The sequence below is a fragment of the Apaloderma vittatum genome, unplaced genomic scaffold (genome assembly GCF_000703405.1).
Source record: "Apaloderma vittatum isolate BGI_N311 unplaced genomic scaffold, ASM70340v1 scaffold7110, whole genome shotgun sequence".
In the NCBI taxonomy this organism is placed as follows: domain Eukaryota; kingdom Metazoa; phylum Chordata; class Aves; order Trogoniformes; family Trogonidae; genus Apaloderma; species Apaloderma vittatum.
In genome coordinates, this window is record NW_009694974.1 from 45,269 (window position 1) to 65,779 (window position 20,511).

Below are 20,511 nucleotides of genomic sequence, written 5' to 3' on the forward strand. Positions count from 1 at the left end.
GCAATTCACAGATGAACAGTCAAAGCAGGCTCTCCACGTCCTTGTGTCAGTACAGCAAAGCAGCCATTTAAACAATTTGTGCTTTAAAAGCACTTTAGCCTGATGAAAAAACCCACAGCATAAAGCTTTGCAAAGCACATGCTTACATTAAGCAGCTGCAGAAATGCTTTGCTAAACCATAAAAGAATCTTTTCTAGACCACACTTTCAGGGCTGTCACCAGTATGCCAGGCATGGCTCCCACTTTTTGTGCACCTATACATGAATATTTCTAGTAACATGAGTACTGCTGTTCCCACGGGACAATAACTTTGATATTGGACCATACTAAGCCATAGAAGAGTTTTTTCCCCAAATTGTTTCTTTCCTAGCAGGGCTACATTTCTATCCCTTTTCCCCTATAATGCAGGGAATTGAACTGCTTCTGATAGTGAGTTTGTGTAGCACCCCTTCAGCACTTAGCTCAGAATCGGTTCAAATATATAGAGCATATAGCTAAATTACACGTGAGTTGCCAATTTTTGGTGTTTCCCTCCCAAAGACTTGGAGTATGATGTCTTCTACAGTTGGTTTTATTACTTTGTGTAACTCTGAAAGTGCTTTTGACTGTCTAATCCCTCAGCTGCCAAAGTTTCCTATAAAACCTACCTGCTCTTATATAGGTGTGTCTGGCTTCTGAAGAAAGAAATGCGGGTTTGACCCTCTGGAAACTAAATGTGTGAGTGGAGGATTCTTTAGAAGAAGCACAATGATGGATTAAAGCTTTTAGAGAAGGAAGAAAAAGGAAGGAAGATATTAAACAGAGTTTTTTGCCTTGTTGGGCCTGTAGGGAGCTTAAGGAGAGAGGATGGATGACAGTGGAAAAGGTGTTTTCCAAAAAGGGAATGCAGAGGAACGGATGTTGATCTTCTGTCCCCATTCTTGTGAACCAAGTACAAAGGTGAAAGGCAGCCTGACCACATCTCTTTTTCCTTGTTTTTTTTTTTTTTTTTCTTCTCAGGTCCTTGGCAATTGGTCACCAGTATTCCTCCCTGGGGACTCAGCCCATCCTCTGCGGGAGCATCCCGGGATTGGTACCCAAGCAGCTACGCTTCTGTCGGAACTACGTGGAGATCATGCCCAGCGTAGCGGAAGGAGTAAAGATTGGGATCCAGGAATGCCAACACCAATTTCGCGGGAGGAGGTGGAACTGCACAACCGTCAATGACAGCTTAGCCATCTTTGGGCCCGTGTTAGATAAAGGTGAGTGCAGTGCTGCGGGTTTGATGACAGCAACATCCATGGTGGAGTAGCAGTAGAGATCTTGAGAAACCTACTGTGAACTCATTTGCTTCTGATAAAGTGTGATGTAAAGTGGGCTGCTGGCGACAGGTCTTGAGCTTGATAAAGGAGACACGTGACACAGGCAGGGAACATTTTGTTGACTCAGCAAGTTCATTCAAGCAGTTCAAATCTGACCCAGAACTCTTCTGTAGAGACAAGATAATGAAACTTTGTCATAGGGAAAGCAAGTACGTGTGTGCCTCCCCAATGTAAGGAGGATGGTTACCCACCTCCTCGATTGTACAGCCAACACCCAGTCACAGGTAACCACTGCTTCTACCTCAAACCTCTACTGGGATTGTACAGGTGACCTAGAGAACTTGGAAGTGCCCCATTTGACAGCGTGCAGAGAGGGAGGTCACCTCTGACCCTGCTTTGAGAAGGTTGGACTTCAGACCCCCCAGGGTCCCTCTTGACGTGAAACATCTTATGATCCTCTGCTCCTTGGAAGCAACACAAAGGATTATTTTGTTTTCAGTAGACAAGCTTGGCATTTGACTCCTTTTCTGAAACCATGGCATTTCATGCCACATTTTCAGCCATCTTGATGGGGAGATGATGGGCGAGGATGGTTCCCAGGTGCTTATCTCAACAGATAACAATTTTGATATCATATATGATATCAATTTTGATATCATAATGGAATAAAATGAAGACCAAAGGCCTGAGGAAATCACCATCAGTTAATGGTGCTGCTTTAATTGGCTAGGAACTTGGCAAATTAAGATAGGGTGCTAATCTAAGCAACTAATTCTGACACAGCACCCAGGGATATAAGTGGAAGCTCTTAGAAATGCTTTGCCCTAAGTTGTTGATTGCAGTGTGATTTAAGCATTTGGCTCAATCTGAATATTTGGTCTTTTTCCCTACAATTTGGCAGGAGCCTATTTTAGCCGTAAGAACTGTTTTATCTTTCTTTGCCCTTGTAGCATGCCTTTTAAAGTCCAGACTGGTCCTGATGGTCTCAGTAAAGCTAGATCAAGCTCCTCTGCTTTTTTGCTTTAGCACAAGGGGGTTCGTCCAAGAAACAGACTCACTTTGCATTTGACTCCTGCCGAGATGGTAAATCCATGTGCTCTGTGCAGAGCTGTGCTGAAACATGGCTGCTTTCTCTTAGGAGAACATCAGCAGAAGGGGCTTGGAAACCCTCTTCTCTTTCTTCTTTCTTGGTTTTGCAAAAAAGCAACAGTTGCAGGTTCTTGACGGTCTGAGAGTTGAAATTACTTCATTTGAAATAGTGGAGTAGCACCATTTGACCTCATATGAGAGAGGAGGAAGCATCTGGGATAGTTCTGGGGAATCTCCTAAGTTGGTGTCCGTAGCTGATCCACACCCACATCAGGGCATGTTCTTCCAGCTTGTCATCTGGATGGTTTTTCTTGCTCTTCCCCTGCTGCATTACTCAGAAGAGACTCAGGCGTTCCCTCTTGCATGAATTTTGAAAAATAGGGCAGCCAAGAGAGAGCAAAGCCTTGATTTTTACCATGGCAGACCCTCCACCAGCCCAACACAGACGTTTTACAGATGCACAGCAGGAGAACGGATGGTTTCAGCTGGTGAGCTTATCCCTTCAGAGCTGGGGAGCTGAGGCACCTTGGTAGTGCTGACGTTGCTCTTTGGGTTCAGTGGTGAGGGATCATCCCAAAATAATTACCTCTGTGAGATGTGCAGCATGGTGCACATATTAAAAGTGTCATACCACAATGTTTTGCATGCAGTTAGAGCACCGGTTCTGGCTACATCACTCCTGGGTGACTACAGCAGATGAATTAGGCCAGCATGGCCAAACCAAATATTCTTCTCATACACACAATCCCAACGTGACTTGTCCAAGACCATTCACTGGGCACAGGCAGTTAGTGAACCGAGTAACCCCGTGTCTTTGCCTTATCACAAGGCTGGATGTCATCAAGGCCATGTGGGGGACCTTTTTCTCCTGAATGCTCTTGGATTAGACGCTCCTGTGGCAATCACAGACCTGCATGAGGAAAGCGACCCTCACCTCCTTGCTGACCGAAGGAACCCCTATCCCACAATGTGGCAAACACTCTTATGTCACAATGGTGTCGACACATGAAGGGTCTGTCCCTGCTTGGGAATGCAGGCTTTTGGTAGCTGGGCTCAGGGAGGGAAAGAAGGCTGGGACTATTTCATAACTGAAGAATGTTGTTCCTTGAGGGAGAATCAAACCACCCTTCAGTTTTGCTTCACCTACAGCAGGAGGGGGGAGAAAAAGAAAAAAAATAGCTCAGTCACATTCTTGTGCAGCAGATCCCCCAGGGTAGGAACATATTTGAGCTCCTACCCAGAAAGAGAGAAGGAGAAAAGGAGAGAAAGCAAGGAAGCAAGCAAAACTCTGTTCTGCAGCTTGGATTTTAAGTCTAAGATCCAACTGCAGCTACTCATTTGAGTCTGTAGGGACCCCATCCTCCCCCAGCGCAAACCAGCACGGTCACAAAAGTGACTCCTTTTTGCCTTACATGACTGTCTGCATTTCTTTCATTGAAAAGGATGGATTTTAATGCTTTGAGGAAATATTTTCTAGGCCCAAATATCACTGAGGCTGTTCCACTGTCTGGGCTGCCCTTGCTGCTTTGGCATCTCATTGTTAATTCAGGGCTAAGCTCGAGCTGTGTGATTCAGTAGTGCCAAACTGTCACCAGACTCTGGTCCTGTTAAGAGCCATATTCTGTTATCTTGTCTAAAAAAAAAAAATAGCCTGTTTATGGAAAGAAATTCCACATGTTTTAGTTGCAACTATATTTATGTTTGCTTTTTTTTGTCATTTCCCTACCTGGACTTAATATTGAATAGCAATGTTATTCATGAGATCAGCTACAAAGGAATGGTGCTGTTCAGGCAATCCAGACCTGCTGCTATTTGAAGGCAATATTTGACAGGTTTTGCCTCATGTCCCTCAGGACACATGAAGAGCAGAAATCCCCCATCCCATCTGGCTGTTTAGTTACTATTTCTCAGGTCTTTGGCTGCAGAATAAGTCATAGAATGTTTGGGTTGGAAGGGACCTTTAAAGGTCATCTAGTCCAAACCATCTTTAGCTAGACCAGGTTGCTCACAGCCCCATTCAACCTGACCTTGGATGTTTCCAGGGTTGGGGCTTCTGCTCTGGGCAGCCTGTGCCAGTGTTTCATCATCCTCATTGTAAAAGATATCTTCCTTAGTTTAAATTTACCCTTTCTTAGGGAACGTGATGTTGTGCTACCCTCATGGGGAATGATTCAGGCCTTAGGAGAAGGTGGAATTGCTACAGGGCTGTTGGAAGAGTGTTTTTCTCCTCCTTTGTGGCCTCAGGAGCATATGAGCAGCTGTGCAGCTCCCTGGAGAAACATTCAGATAGGTGCCACTTTTGGGTCTCTCTTGAAAAGCAATAGGAAACAGGTATCTCATGTACCCCAGACTACTGGGAATTTAAAGAACAAAATGCTGACATAGGAAACATGAGCCTGATCTCTTTTTCTCTACCCAACCCTACCTAACTTCTTGTCATTCCCATATAAATGGCTACAGTTCATGTAATGTCTAGTCTCCCAGATGTTCCAATCTCAACCACCACACAGTGGAAAGAACTTTTCGAATAGCGTTATTTCTAGAAGAAAGAAATTGTTCTCCTTTGTTTTCTTTACCTGTATTGTGTGATGCAGTGGAGCAGCAGAACATGGCCAAAGCCACACGACCTTTAGTGATCACCTCAGCCACAGCTCGTGCCCAGCCTCTTACCTGAGAGGTTTGGCAGTTTGTAAGGCAGTTGATGTGTCTTTCAGGTTCCCAAGGGCAACAGAAGATTTTTTAAGTTGCTTTTAAAAATATACAGGATAAGTCTCTAGAGGGTGTAGTAGAGGTACATGACATCGTCGAAAACAGAAAGTGAATGGCGCAACCTAACAGGCATTTGCCATCTCAAACTTAAGTGTCATATATAGGGAATTGTCCTTCACCCTGGTTTTAGCTTTCGTGGACTGAAGATGCTGTTCATGTTTAGCTCTGGTGGATTTTATAGTCTCTCAACTCCTGTCTCTTTAAAGGACCTCAGTACATAATTAAGTCAAAATAAAAATTTCCTCCCTCTCCTCTCCTTGTTCAATAAAAGTAAATTACCTCAAACTATTTAAGCCCCCAGTTAGTTTAAATTTAAAAAGGCAGCCCTTGTTTATCTATTTCTTTCACTCACTCCCACCTCCTTCTGCTAAAGGCTGGCTGGGGCTTTAAACCTGCCAGCTGGGCTGAGAAATGGTTAATAGTTATTGTGGAGGAGCAGCTTTTAATGAACTATTGAAGAATGATACATTGATGGAGTAATGGGAGTTTAAGTCGCTCTGTAATGAAACAGGTTCTCAGCGCGGACCCATTGTGGTGTAAATACGGCACGGCTCTCCCACTGTTTGGTCAGGACTAAATAGCAGAGGCCAGAGGGGGGTCAGCTTATGGGGACTCCGCTTTAGTTAATCAATCTGATTGGATTAGGGTCACTGCGATCCCTAATAATGTCAAAGGTTACGCCAAACTGGATTAAATGCTTTGTAGGGGAGGGCTCGGATTCTTTCAGCTTTCGCCGATGGGGCTTGTTTATTAGAGTTTAACACTCCTGCAACCTTGGGAAGCCGCACCGACCCTTTTTTTGTACGTCGGGGCGTTTGCCGGCGCGCGAGGGGGTTTGAACGAGCCGGGGCGGGTGCACGCACGTCCCATTGCTTTGTCAAGTGTCTGCGCCCGTCGGATGTGTCCTCGGAGGACATATATCAATTTCCTCACTGGACAAATGAGAGCCTAATGGGTGATGTGGAGGCTCGGAGGCATAAATTCATTCCGGAAATAATTGTTGGCCGTCACTGCTGCTAGAAGGCAAATGACAAGAGTCACAAAGGTGGTGGAGTGACCCAGTGTTTGTGCCCCCTTGGGTTAATCCCATTCCTGTCCAGCAAAGAGATGTCTTTTCTGATACAGCTCCTGTTTGTGCATTTATAAGTATGAGCATGGAATGAAATATGGAGTATCCAAGACCACTTGATTGCTTCATTATGAAACCAGGTAGATTTCTTGCCTGCCAGCGCTTCTAATTCAAATCAAGGTGGGATGAGGTGGTAAATCCCTGTCATCTTATCCAAGGAGACCATGAAGCCTAAAGAATTTCTGTTATTTTCACTCATGATGTTACTGCAGATGACCCTGTCCTATAGACATGGCAGAGTGTCCTTCAGAAGATGATGACAGATAATCTATTTGAAGACCACCTGGCAATGGAATAAGGAAGAAATAATAGTGCATTACTGGTAGAGACATGAGATCTCTGGAACTCAAATGCCTCGTTCCTCCTCGCAATAGCGTGCACACTGCATGTTTATAGCCTCTCAGGACTGTCCAATTAGCCAAGCAGACTTCTTGCATGATGCAGCCTGGAGAATTTCACCTCAAGATATTTGGAATGAAACCAAAATCTGGATTTGATTATGATATCTGTTCCCAAAGGACATCTTGTCTGGATATACCTCCCCTTTTACAAGTCTCCTCATTTCTAATGTGACAGGGTACTGCTGTTGACAACCAAGGAAGCTGTGGATGTCCCATCCCTGGAAGTGTTCAAGGCCAGGTTGGATGGGGCTTTGAGCAACCTGGGCTAGTGAAAGGTGTCCTTGCCCATAGCAGGGGAGTTGGAACTAGATTATCTTCAAGGTCCCTTCCAACCTTAACTATCCTGTGATCCTATGATTCTATGAACCAGCCACTGTGTTTTTCTTAGTTAGATTCAGAATAACTCTCCTAGAGTGGAGCATTTTCTTTTTTAATTGCATTATATAAAAAGTTAAAATTGAGCCCTGCAAAAGAGCAGTGGTTCAGCAAAAGTTTGGATCTATTACATCAAACAGCAACACAGGTTGAAGGAGTTCCATTTGATGCTGGGGTCCTCTGGGTTATGATTCATGTAATTAATCCTAGACAGTTAGGATTATTCACACCCCCAAGTTTCTACATTTCCCCATCAATCACTGAGGGAATCCAGGGAGACCGGCTCTTGATGAGAAGACTCCTGCTCCCAGGCATCACATGAAGGGCAGAGCAGGCATTTGTCTCCCTCATGAGAGATATGGGATTCAAATCATACCCAGTCTTTTATGGGATGCTGAGCACTGTTATCTCTGCAGCTAGGTTTGTTTCAGAGCAGGCTTATTCTGTACTAGGCTTATTCTGGAGTCTAGACCTTTTGGGGGCTGAGTCTCGCGTCTTGCCTCTCTCAAGAAAGCCAAAACATTGCTGTGTTCATCAACGGACTCTTTTGTCCCTGTTACTACTGTGGATGAAAAAACTCATCTTTTGTGTAATGAAATCCATATGATTTTTCCCCCAGGTTTAGCAAGAATAGAACAGAACTTCTAAATTCAGTTATAATACCTCAAGAGACACAAGCCTCCTCCCTACCTTTTTCTTGCCATGTCGTAAAAATCTCACTCCACAGGCTCTCTGATAGACCTGATCTCATCTACCAAAGTTAGATGTCAAAGTCTGCACTAGTCACCCCAGGCTCCCTTTGTAGTCAGTGGAGAGCAATCGGCATCTCCAGAGAGCAATTCATCTGACCTATCTTAGACACCTATCTCAGGATAACATGAATCATACCGAGATGTTTATTTCTCTCCATTGACTATAGAGGGAGCCTAGGGCTACAGGCTCAGACTTCCATGTGTACTTCTTAGAGGCCCAGTTTGGGGGCAAATACTTCCCACACCCCTCATCTTTCTCCTGCTAGAAAGCAGTCCTGGCATCCAGCCTTTCCTGGAGAGGCCATTTTACATCTCCTGGACCACGGAATACAGGGAGTCTTTTGCTATTTTGGGCATAATACCATCTCAGAATGTCTTTCATGATGTAAAATTACGATGTTTAGCAGACCTCGTTGTATTTTCCTGATGGCACTCCTGCATCTCAGTTGTCTCCGTGCCAAATCCTTTCCCCCCTCCTCTTTCCTTGCTCTAGATCAGCCTTCTCCACTTCTGCAATAAAGTAAGGCATGAGCAGAAAGCCACAAGATACTGATCCATCCAGGAGGTTAGTTATATGTAGGAGGTACTCTCTGCTCTCTCATGAAACTCTTCCCAAGAGGATCTGATTTCCAACCACACCCCGTCTACCTCTCCGCTAATGGCAATTTGGGCAGCTGCCCTGGTATCAACAACGGAGATCTACAAACTCTACCCTGTAACTATGGGGAAGGAAACTGGAAGGATCAGGATTGAAAATGTGACTATGCAAGCTCCACTCAGCCGTCAAGATGAATAAATACTGCAGGCCAGGGATTTGCCAGCGCTGCTGAGAAAAAGACTTGGCAGATCCTGGCTCAAGACAGAAGCATCAGTTGTGTTTAGTGTCAGTGTAAACTGAGCTTAGAGCTGGGGATTACTGCAGAGGATGAGACAGTTGTGAGTGCCAGCATATCGCTGCATTGCCTGAGTCCACATTCCAGCCCACAGGTATAGAACAGCCCATGTTCATGGTTGCAGCATTTCTGAACTGGCTTTTATGCAGCTAACTCCAAGCAGGCAGGAGCATCAGAGGGGAGAGATGCAGTGTGGGGAGATGAGGATGAGCTGTAGCCACATCTCTGGTTTGTAGCCCGCATCAGTACTAGGAGATTAGCAGCTTCCACTGAGCCTTGGCAAGACCTGCAAGTTGCAACGGCAGCAGAGATGCTGAGGGAGCTTGCCAACATGTTAGTCCCTCTGGTTTTGGGAGCAGGATAATGATGAGGTGGTGGAGGAGCTCCTTCTCTTGCTGGTAGGGCCAGGTCACCATCCAAAGGGGTCCCTTCAGCCTGTTGTGACTCTTAGAGGTGTTCAAGGGCAAACACTGGGCAGTAAGAGAACACTCAGACGCCTGCGGTTAGCATCACATCTGTCTGCGTTTGCCTCTCCACCGCCAACGCAACTGGAAGCTGCAAACTGATTTTGGTGGGCTCAGGTGTTTTCTAGGTTTCTTAGCCTGACCTCCTCACCTCTCCACTTGCAAAGTGATCCCAGGATAAAGATCTGGCTCTTGTGCATCTGCATGGTTCTCTGGAGATGAGATGGCCCATGTAAACAGCTGTAAACAGCCAAGACCCAGACACGGGCTGCAAACCTGGGAGAGCAGCGATGGTGGAAAGGAAATGGCAGCAATGCCAGGAGCTGATCCTACTTGCTTTCTGTTCTCCCTCCGTGCCTCCACCCTCATCCATCAACCCCGACGAGGAGATTTTTCTGGAGACTTAAAAGATTGGACAAGAGGATCAGGGAGGGGAGAAGGAACAACACAGCCCACGGCTACAAAACCGGTGGCGTCTCTCCTGGCAGCAGGAGGAAATTTCTGCCTTGGGCAACGTGCACAATGTGACAGGGCTGGCAGGGAGATGGCTGTGCTGAGTTATAGATTTATTTTCCTTCCCTTGCTGGCCCGCTTTTCCCTCTCCTTCTTCCCCTTTCCCTGCTGGGTACGTTGCATTTCCCCAACGGGGCTTAGGCTGGTTGCAACAAGGAGCTCCCTCTGCCGCATCCCAGAATGCCAAGTCCAAGCGTGGGAGCTAGTCCTAGACAAAAGGTGACAGTAGAGGGAGCTGATTAGCATCCCTTTGTCCCGGGAGAATCCCAGCCCCAAATGGGCTCTTGGCTCACAACAGGCGGCACAAACAAGACACACGAATACGCACACTCATGGACGAGAGCCAGGGAAGGAAAAAGGGGAAAGGCTTGTTCGCCTTCATCCCGGTGCTCGGGGGAGGGTGGGGAAGAAGGGACATGATGGGTTTTGCTCTAAAGCATCGACATGGGATGCGTCCTGAGCTGGGGTGCAACATCGTTGGGCCCACAAGGATGATTTTTGACAGCTGAGGAGCTAGACATGCGTCTGCCCACGCTTCTGAGTACCAAAGAGCCAAAACAAGCCAAGTGGTCTGACAAAAAAAGGATCTAAGCTCATGAATGTGGCTTTTCTTCCCTGTGAGATGTGTTACGAGCTGGCAGTGCTGAATAGACGTAGGGATTTTAAGGCCAGAAAGGGCTGTGGGATCATCTGATTGGATTCCTGTGTAAGAAGCAGAGAATTTCCTCCTATCTGTTGCCTGGACAGATATGACAGAGCAGCAAGAATAATAAAAGGGCATATAAAGACATCCTGCATGCTTCTTTCTGTGCTACGGGCTTGCACGGAGGGGAATGGGGGTGCCTCCTGCAGAGCAGACATTGGAGGCACTTTTTGGCAGGAAATAGATTTGCCCAGAGAGGTTGTGGATGTTCCCTTCTTGGAAGTGTTCCAGGCCAGGTTGGATGGGTCTTTTGAGAAAACTAGTCTAGTGGAAGGTGTCGCTTCCCATGGCACGGGCAATGGAACTGAATGATCTTTAAGGTCTCTTCCAACCCAAACCATTCTTTGATTGTGTGATTCTATAGGTTAGCATGCTCCCTGCATGCTGCAGAAAGATGTGTCAGCTCCTCTCATTTCTTGCTCCCTCAGCCCCATCTTTCAGTGAGCGCCTCCTTCAAAGGAAGGACTCATCATCCAAAAGGATCCATAGGATTAAAAAGGAAGCAGGCATCAGCCATCAGGAGAGGGGATAGTTCGAAAGCATTGTTGTGACTGCGTTTGGATTTCTGTTGTGGGTGCCAGGCTTGATGGGGCTCTGAGAAACCTGGTCTAGTGGGAGGTGTCCCTGCCCATGGCAGGGGATTTGGAACTAGAGGGTCTTTAAGGTCCCTTCCAACCCTGACAGTTCTATGAGTCTATGTTTCTATGTGAACGATGTACTCATAGGAATGATTTGAGCACAGCTGACTTAAGACTGAGCAGTGAAGACAAAGCAGGAGTAAGAGGAAAGCAGGTTCTTGGGGATTCCAAAGTCCTGGGAGATGCAAAGTCACAGAATGAGAGACCTTCATGGGAGGCAGCATCCAGCTGAAGGAAGTGGGGACTTCCACCACTCCAGGTTAGGCAGAAGCACTTCACAGAGGTGTCAGTTTTTGAAAAAACAGCATGAGATGGCTGAAGTCAAGGTAGCTGAGGACTGTGTGAAGCAGATCCCAAGGTATTAAGCAGGGAAGTGCATGGTTCACTCTCACCTGCTGCTCACTTTCAACATGCTGCCATGGGTCATTGAGATGTTTCTGGAGAGTGTTGCCTACAGCAGATCACTGTAAGATGGGCTCATAAAACAGGGCTATAGATATGTCACAACAGGGAAGGACTTGAAGGAAATTTGTAATTTTGGTTTGGGCAGGCTTTTTTAGGAAGTGGGAGTCTTCGTGGTGAACCTCAGGGAGGCTCTGGAGCTTTGAGTGTAGGTGACCCTAAAAATGGTTAGCAAAGAATAGTGAGCCACACAGAAAGCACAGAGAGCCCACAAGATCCTGGGAAGCGCAGAGCCATCCATGGAACTCAAGAGTGGGTACAGGTCACGGGTGGAGGAATGGGGAGTATCTTTCACTTTTTGTTCATCTTCACTCATCTCATGCTTCCTGCAAAAGAAAAACTGTTTACAAAGCATACATGTTATTTAGCTGGCTTCTGCAGACCCATTCTGGACCAGTGACGAGGAGCAAGGCAGAAAAAAAGAGGTTCTGCTTCTGCTCGAGACAGCGGAGCAGGTCCTCCTTCCTCTTCCTCTCCATTTCCCACACTGTGCACCACAGCAACTACTGGATATTTCCAAGAGAACCATACCAAAGTCGGTCATAGTAGGGCCCTGCAGCTCTTGCAACACAATTTAGGTAGTTTTATTGGCCTACTTATGACTGTTGCTGTCGAATTTGATCAACAGGGCAGTAATGCTTCATGGAACACTTCCTGGTAGGCTGCAGTTTGTTGACTAAGCATCTGGCACAATTTCCTCTCCATTACTTCCAGGTGCTAAATCACATTAAATGATAGCTAATAATTATGGTTTATCCTTTCCTAATCATGCTACTTTCCCAGGGAAGATGTTGCCACAGGGATGTTGTGGGAGTGTGAATGGGTGGGGAGGGCACAAGGAGATACTTCTGTTCACCCGGAGCCATAAAAAAGTTGGAGACCCCTTAGGCTAGGCACGCAGAATCCAGCCTAGGAGATATTATATCTTGTCAAAAATGTATTTATTTATTTTTCTGGGGCAGTTTTCCATCAGAAAAAGGCAGCTGAATCAAAATGGAGATGGTCTGCAGGACGCCCTCCATATCAAGGCAAAAATGGCTTTCTCGGTTTGTTTTGCCCATTTCCAACAGTTTCACGTGAATTCGTGAAGCTATTTTACTTCTTCACATTTTGAATGTGATCCTATGTCAAAACAGAAAGCCACTAAACTATCAAAGCAGTACACTGCTGTACCTTTAATATTCTATGGAATATTGGAGTATTTTGATGTTATTGAAGCTGATTGATTTTATCTTGTCAAACAGAAAATTCTGATACTTTTCCACCTGATTTTCAACTCTTAAAAATAAAACAGAATTTCCCATAATATATATAAATTGGTTTTCTGGCCCTTTCTCCTAGCCTTAGGCACAACGTACTCTTCAAACTCCTTAATTCTGACAGGCTGCCTAAATCCAGATTAACTGAGAGCAAAGCATTAGCAGCGCTCTCCTAAGGACCCCTCTAAATTCATAAAGCAGCCTTACGGCTCTGGAAAACGAGAGCTGCAACAGATAAGCCTCAAATCCGTGACTCATTCTCCCCTGTCATGAAGATGCTCCAACAGCAAATTGCACAGATTCTTCTTAGAGAAGAAAAAAAAAGGTGGAAAAAGCATTTTACTGCTGTTGGCTTTGGTGGAGAAAGATATTTATTTCCATTCATAGAACATTTTGAGTTTGCCTTCCTAACTGCGCTTCTGATGTGGATTCCTTGACGGATGAATGTGAAGATATAGATGTATCTTAGAGGTAGATGGGAGCTCTGTGGAGCACGACCAGTCTGTGTTCGATGTTCAGTCTGTGCCCAGCACAGCAGCGCTCTAGTGAGGTTTGTAATTGAAGCACTGTCTGCGTCTAGAACTTGAATTGAGGAATATTCTCTGCATTTAGCCCACCTGAGCACAATGTCTTCTCAATTAGAAGTTAATGTGCGCGTCGCTTGCACCTGGAAGCGTCAGAGGTGACTTAGTGAAGTTTCTGAAGACAAGACCCTGGCAAATAATGGGTTTTGTAAAGTTCTGGTTATGGCTTTATGAATTATGATTGGACCTGTGGACTAGGAGAGAGTTGAAGAGGATACAAATATCTTATAAAATACTTTACTTTTCCACTGAGCAAGACAGTGGAGTCTTGTCTTCTTGTGTTGGGGCCAGATGGACACTGAAGCTTTTAAACTTCTTAGCCAGCAGAAAAGCACCATCTCAGTTTTCCATTCCGTGTTTCTAGTGTTTGTCCCAAGGCTTCAGTAAAGTTATTAAATAATCAATAATGAATTTGTTAGAATAATTAACATAAGAGTAAAAAATTCTCTCTAAAACCTCCTCACTTCACCCAAAGCCAACCACTAAATTTCAGGATACTCCTGTCCCATCATTAATACTTTTGCTCATTATGCATATTAAGGTTACTGTGACTTCCCTGAAATCTTTAAATCAACCTCACTTACGTCAGTGTTTTTTTGAAAAAGAACAGAGAAGGAAAAGTGAAAAAGGTGTTTCTTTTTTGGGCTGTTTATTGGTTGGTTTGGGGGTTTTTTTTGAGTAATTCAAATTATTTCCATGTGTAACCTGGCTTTTCGTGTAGATACTTTATAAAGGGATGACACTCTGCTCGAACAACCATATGCACCATCACAACTCTGGCACAAACCTCATACACTGGTGCTGGCTACAAAGTAATTGTTACTCAAAATCTGCAGGGCTGGAAAGTTGCAATTTAAAAATATATGTATCAGCATTATAGCTCGTTTGGCAAAGAGACTGTAATCACTGGTGTTGCAACACAGTGAGGTCACTGCGTCAAGCACTCTGAACTACTAGCTACACGTATTTGCCTGTTTTATGAGATTGACCGCTAACGTGGTTGACCAAAAGCTGAAAGTATATTAGGCTTTTCTACCTAGGGCTGGGCATTCTGGTAGCTCAGAGGCTTGGAGGTGACTGCTGGTATGTTAATCCAGGGTTGCACCTTCTTTTGTGAGGTTTGTGCCTCCTGGCTTTTTAGACTTTTCTTTGGTTCCATCAACCCTGCCAGAAGAAGAAGTGTGTTCTTAATTCAGACTGGGCAATTGTGCTGGTTAGTCTGGCTTAAAATGACAAAAGGGATAAGCTTGGTACTGACTGCGATCAGACAGTTTGGGATGAACCTCAATGTGCGATGGTGGGTGTTCTTCACTTTGTGAGACACATGTGACGCACATCAGAAAGCCCAGGGTAGTGGTGTACCAGGACTACCCTAGAGGATGAGGATGGCTCCTCTAGAGCTGGGCAAGCAAGGAAAGGCTGGATGTAGCACTTCTTAGTGCCATGATCTGGCTGACGTGGTGGTGTTGGGTCATAACCTGGACTTGATGATCTCAGAGTTTTTTCCAGCCTCAATAATTCTGTGATTCTGTGATCCCAGAATAATGCAGCCCAGTGATGCTGGGCTTCGATCCCTCACACAGCACAGCCCTGCTGCTAACCAACCACATGCCATAGCCAGGGCAAAGAACCACATGCAAAACGTTTGAGAGCCATGTGTGATTCAGGAGCTGCTGGGAAGCCACTCCTGCCCTAACAGCTTGAACTTAAGCTACTCACCCAAGCTAATAACGAAACCTGCCTTGAACTTAGGCTGCTCGTCTGAGCTAATACATAAATGCCCTTCCCTTAAAAAATATTTTAACCCAACTTAGCCAAGTGAGGTTACCAGTCCAGGTGAAGTACACATCTTCTTTGGGTAGGGCTTACCAGCTGGGAGCTCTTAATTTCTGTCCCCGATCTCTAAGCAGCCCTGTGAGACTGTGGGAATCTGTGGATTACAGGCATTTTGCTTCCTAAGTTCAAAGGACTTTGAGCTTCAGAGACTGACGTGTTGCACTTAGCCTTAAAATAAGGCCAAACATGGGCCGTGAAATTTGAATAACCCCTGAAATTCCCCACCAAAATGTCTCCTCTCTAAAGAAGATGACATCTCAAGGGTGAAGTGGAAGCATCTTCTCGGCTTTGCTTTGCTCAGCTCTGCTCTCAACTCCTGAGCTCTCCGCAGGTTTCCACCAATCCCCCAAAATAGCACCAAAGTTGATGGTGATACCTATAGTACCTATGCTTGTCTGGAATAGAAGACCAAACATGCAAATTAGAAGAAAAGCATGGCAAAAGCTTCACTATAAACAAAAAACATAGCAGAAAAATTGCATGTATTCAAGAAAGCCTAGAGGTTGGTGAGACCTGAGCATGATTTATGAGCAGGAGATAACATTTCTTACAGCATTGGCACTACTCCACTGCAGGGTAGGATTGGGCATTGTATGGGTGACCCAACTTCAACAGCTCCAGCTGGTTGACTTCTTTCCACCACAGGAGGTCCAGCAGTATCTACAACACCTGAGCCCTATCACTGGTGACCTGACTAGTGTGGGAGCCATGGCTGAATTTCTGAAGAGTAATGCTCAGCTCAGGAGCTACAGTGTGGCCTCCAGGAATAATCCAGGAACCAAACCTGATTTCCTATAGCCCACTGACAGCTTTCCACCCTCCCCAGCTTATATCCATTGTAAGCACATGCAAAGGCTCCGTATCCCATTGCTAGTTGCTTAATCCATTCCTTCCCGCCTCACCGTCAACACAATAATACCCCACTGAGGAGACCCACCCACCAGGAAATCCTCCCTTAACACCCTTTGCAAAGGAGCAGCCAGATTTATCTCTGCTGCTGTTCTGGAAAACTAAATGAGGACTCATCTGCTCTAATCCCCTCTTAAGATTTCGTGATGAGGCCTGTGCTCTCATATTAGCATATCTAACAGCTCCTACGTGTGCACTGCAAGGCTACTGCTCCACGGAGGTAAATCACGTACCAACACATACTTCAGGTCCCTTACTATCTCCTGAGACTGAGATTTTGCAACAACCTCGTAAAAATGCCTGAAATGAAGACTTGGGTTAAATGGGCTTGGAGATCTTCCTGAAGAATGAATCTCGTGGCTCATTCACAGCCCTCTGCTAGAGAGTTTGGAGACCAGCCCTTACACGTGACGCGCAGCGTTTTTATTGGCCTCGTTTTTGGCATGGCAGCTGTGACCCCCTTGGTGTAGGTGGGAAAGAGGCACACCAGTCTGAGGAAAATGCTGAGATTTCTGCAGCTCCTTCGCACCGGAGTGGTAGTGAACTTGAAAAGTTCTAAAAAACCTGTAGGGAGCCGTCAGCCACAGAGCATCCGAAGTCCACTTGGAATGCAATTGAGCATTTTGGTCAGAGCTGCTCTTGAGGCTTTGCTGCTTCATGTTGAAAATCTTGTTTGTTAGGGAGCCCTGGGAGTGTTGGGGATGGAAAGTTTTTGTGTCTTGTGGTAGACGACAGGAGGCTGGGAAGGAGTAGGGAGGCTGAGGACCACCTTCAGCACTGACTTCTCTGAGTCATTCTAGACTTCTGCTATACCACCCACTGCGTGCTGCACATAACACACCCAGCCTTGTTGTGGGGAGTTGTCCTGGGCAGACTTTTGAACCGAACCACTATTACACAGTTACCTGAAATTGCCGGAGACCAGACTTCCTGACCAAGATTGTGAATCAGGTCTGGATGATGCTAAAATGAAGATTGGGTGATCTGATCTCAGCCTTCTCCCAAGACCCAAACCCAGTTGGTCTTCCCGGTATAAACAAATTCAGATGCTTGCTGTGGTTTTTCAAGCCATCGTTTCCATCTAGCTCCTCTATTTTTGTAGTCCCTGCCTATCTGGAAGCAGGAAATACCAATATATCTGCTAAGCTCCCGAATGACGTCCGCTAGAGAGACTTGTCAGGCCATGTAATATGCATGCCCCAGAGTTTTCACTCCTCCCAGCAAACTTGGGAGAAGCATGTATTTGGAGGGATGCATTTTCAGGCCCATAACCGTCAGAAACTTTGTTGTGCCAGCACAAATCCCAGTTCCCCTTGCCATATTCAGTCCTGCAAGCCTTTTGCTGGCAAGTCTGGAATTGCACTGAAGACGTGAGCCATTTGCATGATTAAAGGCTGCAGGACCAAGCTGATTAGAAAGATTCAGCTATTTCTCCAATCAGAGCATTAGTACAGATCCACTAGGTAAGGAGCTGGCTCTGCATATGTAGTTGGCTTCTCCTTAGAGTAATTTCCACTGGTTTCCACCGAGAGCTGGAAGTTCTCAGCTTCTCTCAGGATTGATCTCTGCACCTGCAGAGCAAATTCCTGTAAATATTGTTGTGGTTTTGGTGGCTTTTTCTTTATAATATCAAAACCTGCTGATTTGATTAGAGATGGGGGAAGGGAAATCTGACCGTTTTCTGGCATTTGGTCCCTAATTGAAATATTCCCTTCGGGTATTTAAAAAAAAAAAATTAAATTGGCCCAGATATTTTTTTATGAATAACACTTTAATTAAATTTTTACATATTAAATGTACATCACTTGTAATAGTTTAGACAAATAACATGAGTGTTAGTCATATATAAGCAAAGGGATGAATCAGTGGAAGACTGCGTATGTTAGAAGAGCCTCTCCCTCTGAGGGCACATGTGAGGTGCTGAAAGGAAAATAACATCAGAGATGGAAATGACTGAGAAGAAGGAACACATGGAAAAAAAAGGAAAAAAAAGCCAGGAGAAAGGCAAGGTGCCCAGTGGGATTAATAAGGTCAGGACTCCCTCGCTTACGCAGGTATAAACCATGGAGTCAAGCTACGAGCTCTATTCCCAGCTTTGCCACTGACCCTGCCACACTAATTCACATCATATTGCTTCATTTTCCTCTCTACCTGGCACTCCCACCTCCTCCCTTGGTTTGCCCAGCTTCATTTGACAAGTTTTTCCCCCACATCCACTTCAATGGCAGCAGAGGGACCAGGACTAGACGTTAGGAAGAGAGGTCTAACGGTAAGGCTAGTGAAGCATGAGGATAAATTGCCCGGGGAAGGGGTGAGATCTCCGACCTGGGAGGTTTTTGAGAACGGGTTAGACAAACCTCTGTCAGGGATAGTTTAGGCAGAGTGGATCCTGCCTTTGGGCAGAAGTATGATAGGTCCAAGTCTGATATCAACGATATTAAAGTTTTCTGGAGCAGGGGCTGAGCCTGCCAGCGCATCTAGATATCAGTTTCATGCCAGATAACAAGAAGGGCAGTGTCTCATTAGGAAAAGCAAGTTTATGTAAGAAAATAAATAATTCTATTCCAAGATGCAGCCCTAATTATGCTGGCTTAACTTTTCTGCTGCTTCTACTGAATTAAATAAAGGTTATTCTGATTTACACCAGGCAAAGAGGATTAGCATCAGGCCCCATGTTGTTCTGTGGATGTCCAAAATATATTTTTTTTCTTTATCTAATTTACTCAGTAGATGATTTTCAAAGGTATTTCCTAAGGGATCTTGGTTGTTGCTCTTTATTTTTACCATTTCTCTCTGCACTTCACAAATCATCTATCCCCGCTCATCATATAGGGCAGCAGTGGTGCTGCCACCGAGGAGCTTTAACATTTAACAGCAAGAGAGGAGTCTTTCACAGCTCCCATCCTAAGGAGCTGCAGGATGCACAACTTGGATTTTTTTACTGTAAGATAGGCACGGATGAAAGCAATGTGCTTTGTCAATAAACACTTAAGATACCAGGTTCCTCCAGCAGTTTGGCAAACGCCTTCCACTCCCACAAAAATCACTCTAGACAGTGTAGGCAGAACAGGTCATCACCCTTTCTCCCCTCAAAATTAATACTCTGGATAAGGAGCCATGAGCTGTTCCCACCAACTCTGGAGCGCACACGCCCATAGCCAAGGCGTGTGGATGCTCTTTCAGAATGTGTAGCAGAAAAGCAAATGCAAAATCAGGAATAGCATCATGTCCAGTCGCCAAATACGAAGGCAGGGCTGACATAGGAGCAAATAGGCATTTGGTGAAATAAAAGCAGCAAGAGTGTGAAGTGTAAGCTGGAATTCCAAGTTTTCTTGCAATCAGGTTGGCGAAGCTCTGAAAAAAAACCTCATAATATGAAGGAGAATAAGTGAAAAATGCCATAATGACTTATAGGCTGAGGAAGGGAATGTTTCACCAAAGGGAATGTTATAATTTGGCTTAAAATGGGTGAATGCAGAGACAGAGATCGAAGCTGGATCAAAACCCCCAGCACCTGCCTCTTCTTCCCATTCACTCACAGGCCCCGTCTTTCTTCAGAGAGACTCCAATCCCTACTTGGAGGTTATTCACAATTTGGGTGCCCATCATTGTCCTTACCTGGGAGGGTAAAACCCATTTGCAGCTCAGACTAGAAGAGGGAGGTCCTTGACTGGAGGTCCTTGACTGGAGGTCATGGAGCTAGCTTGTGCTGCACGACTAGGCTGAAGTTCTGATTACGTGAGGAATCACATAGCAGAAGCAGAACTGAGTCTTTCCAGCATCCATCCATAATTGTGAAATTGTTTTGGGGTCGCTGGTTCAAAAATTTTCGTGGTTCAGCAAGGAACAGAAATCATCATGTCTGAGAGCTTCTTGGTGAGCATCAGAAAACCCAGACCATTCTCCCAGCCTAGACTGGATGTTCTAGCTGAAGACAGCTCACTCCTTGAGCTGTCTCCTCGTCCCCACAGTAAAATCATGTGACACTTGCCCATACCCCAGGTTAAGAACGTGCTTCACCAGTGTGGGCACAGGCATCTGGGTGGACAGTTGTCCATGGCAAGTAGCCCATTCACATTGGTGGAGACAAGGTAAACATTTTTTATGTGTGTGAGAGTTTCGCTGTTTTAAATAACAAGTAGATACAAGACACGGCTATTTTATTGTTGTTGTTATTGCTATTAATATTATTATTTAACCCCTGCCTATCATTTGACAATGAAGTTGATGGAAAAACTTCAATTTCTCTCAGTTCTGTGGTTTTATATCCACCAAAAACTTAAGCTATTTCTTTATTCTGGGTGTGACAGATTGCCAGGTGTTCTCCTAGCCAAGTATTCACCTTATATATGTTTTTGCTTGGCTTTCCAGATCAAACTGATGACATTTTCAGTCTGGCACGATGACAGGTTAAATCTTCCTGGTATCTAAACC

General features: G+C 45.2%; 1 protein-coding gene across 1 annotated transcript in view; it reads left to right on the forward strand.

Moving 5' to 3' along the window:
- Window positions 1–779: 779 nt before the first annotated feature.
- The window catches only part of LOC104273958 (protein Wnt-3a), a 39,358-nt gene continuing 19,626 nt past the window's right edge, over window positions 780–20,511 (forward strand). The window contains exon 1 of the mRNA XM_009869465.1: window positions 780–1,241. Within this exon, the coding sequence (XP_009867767.1) occupies window positions 1,115–1,241 (127 nt within the window). The 5' untranslated portion in view covers window positions 780–1,114. The remainder of the gene's footprint in view (window positions 1,242–20,511) is intronic.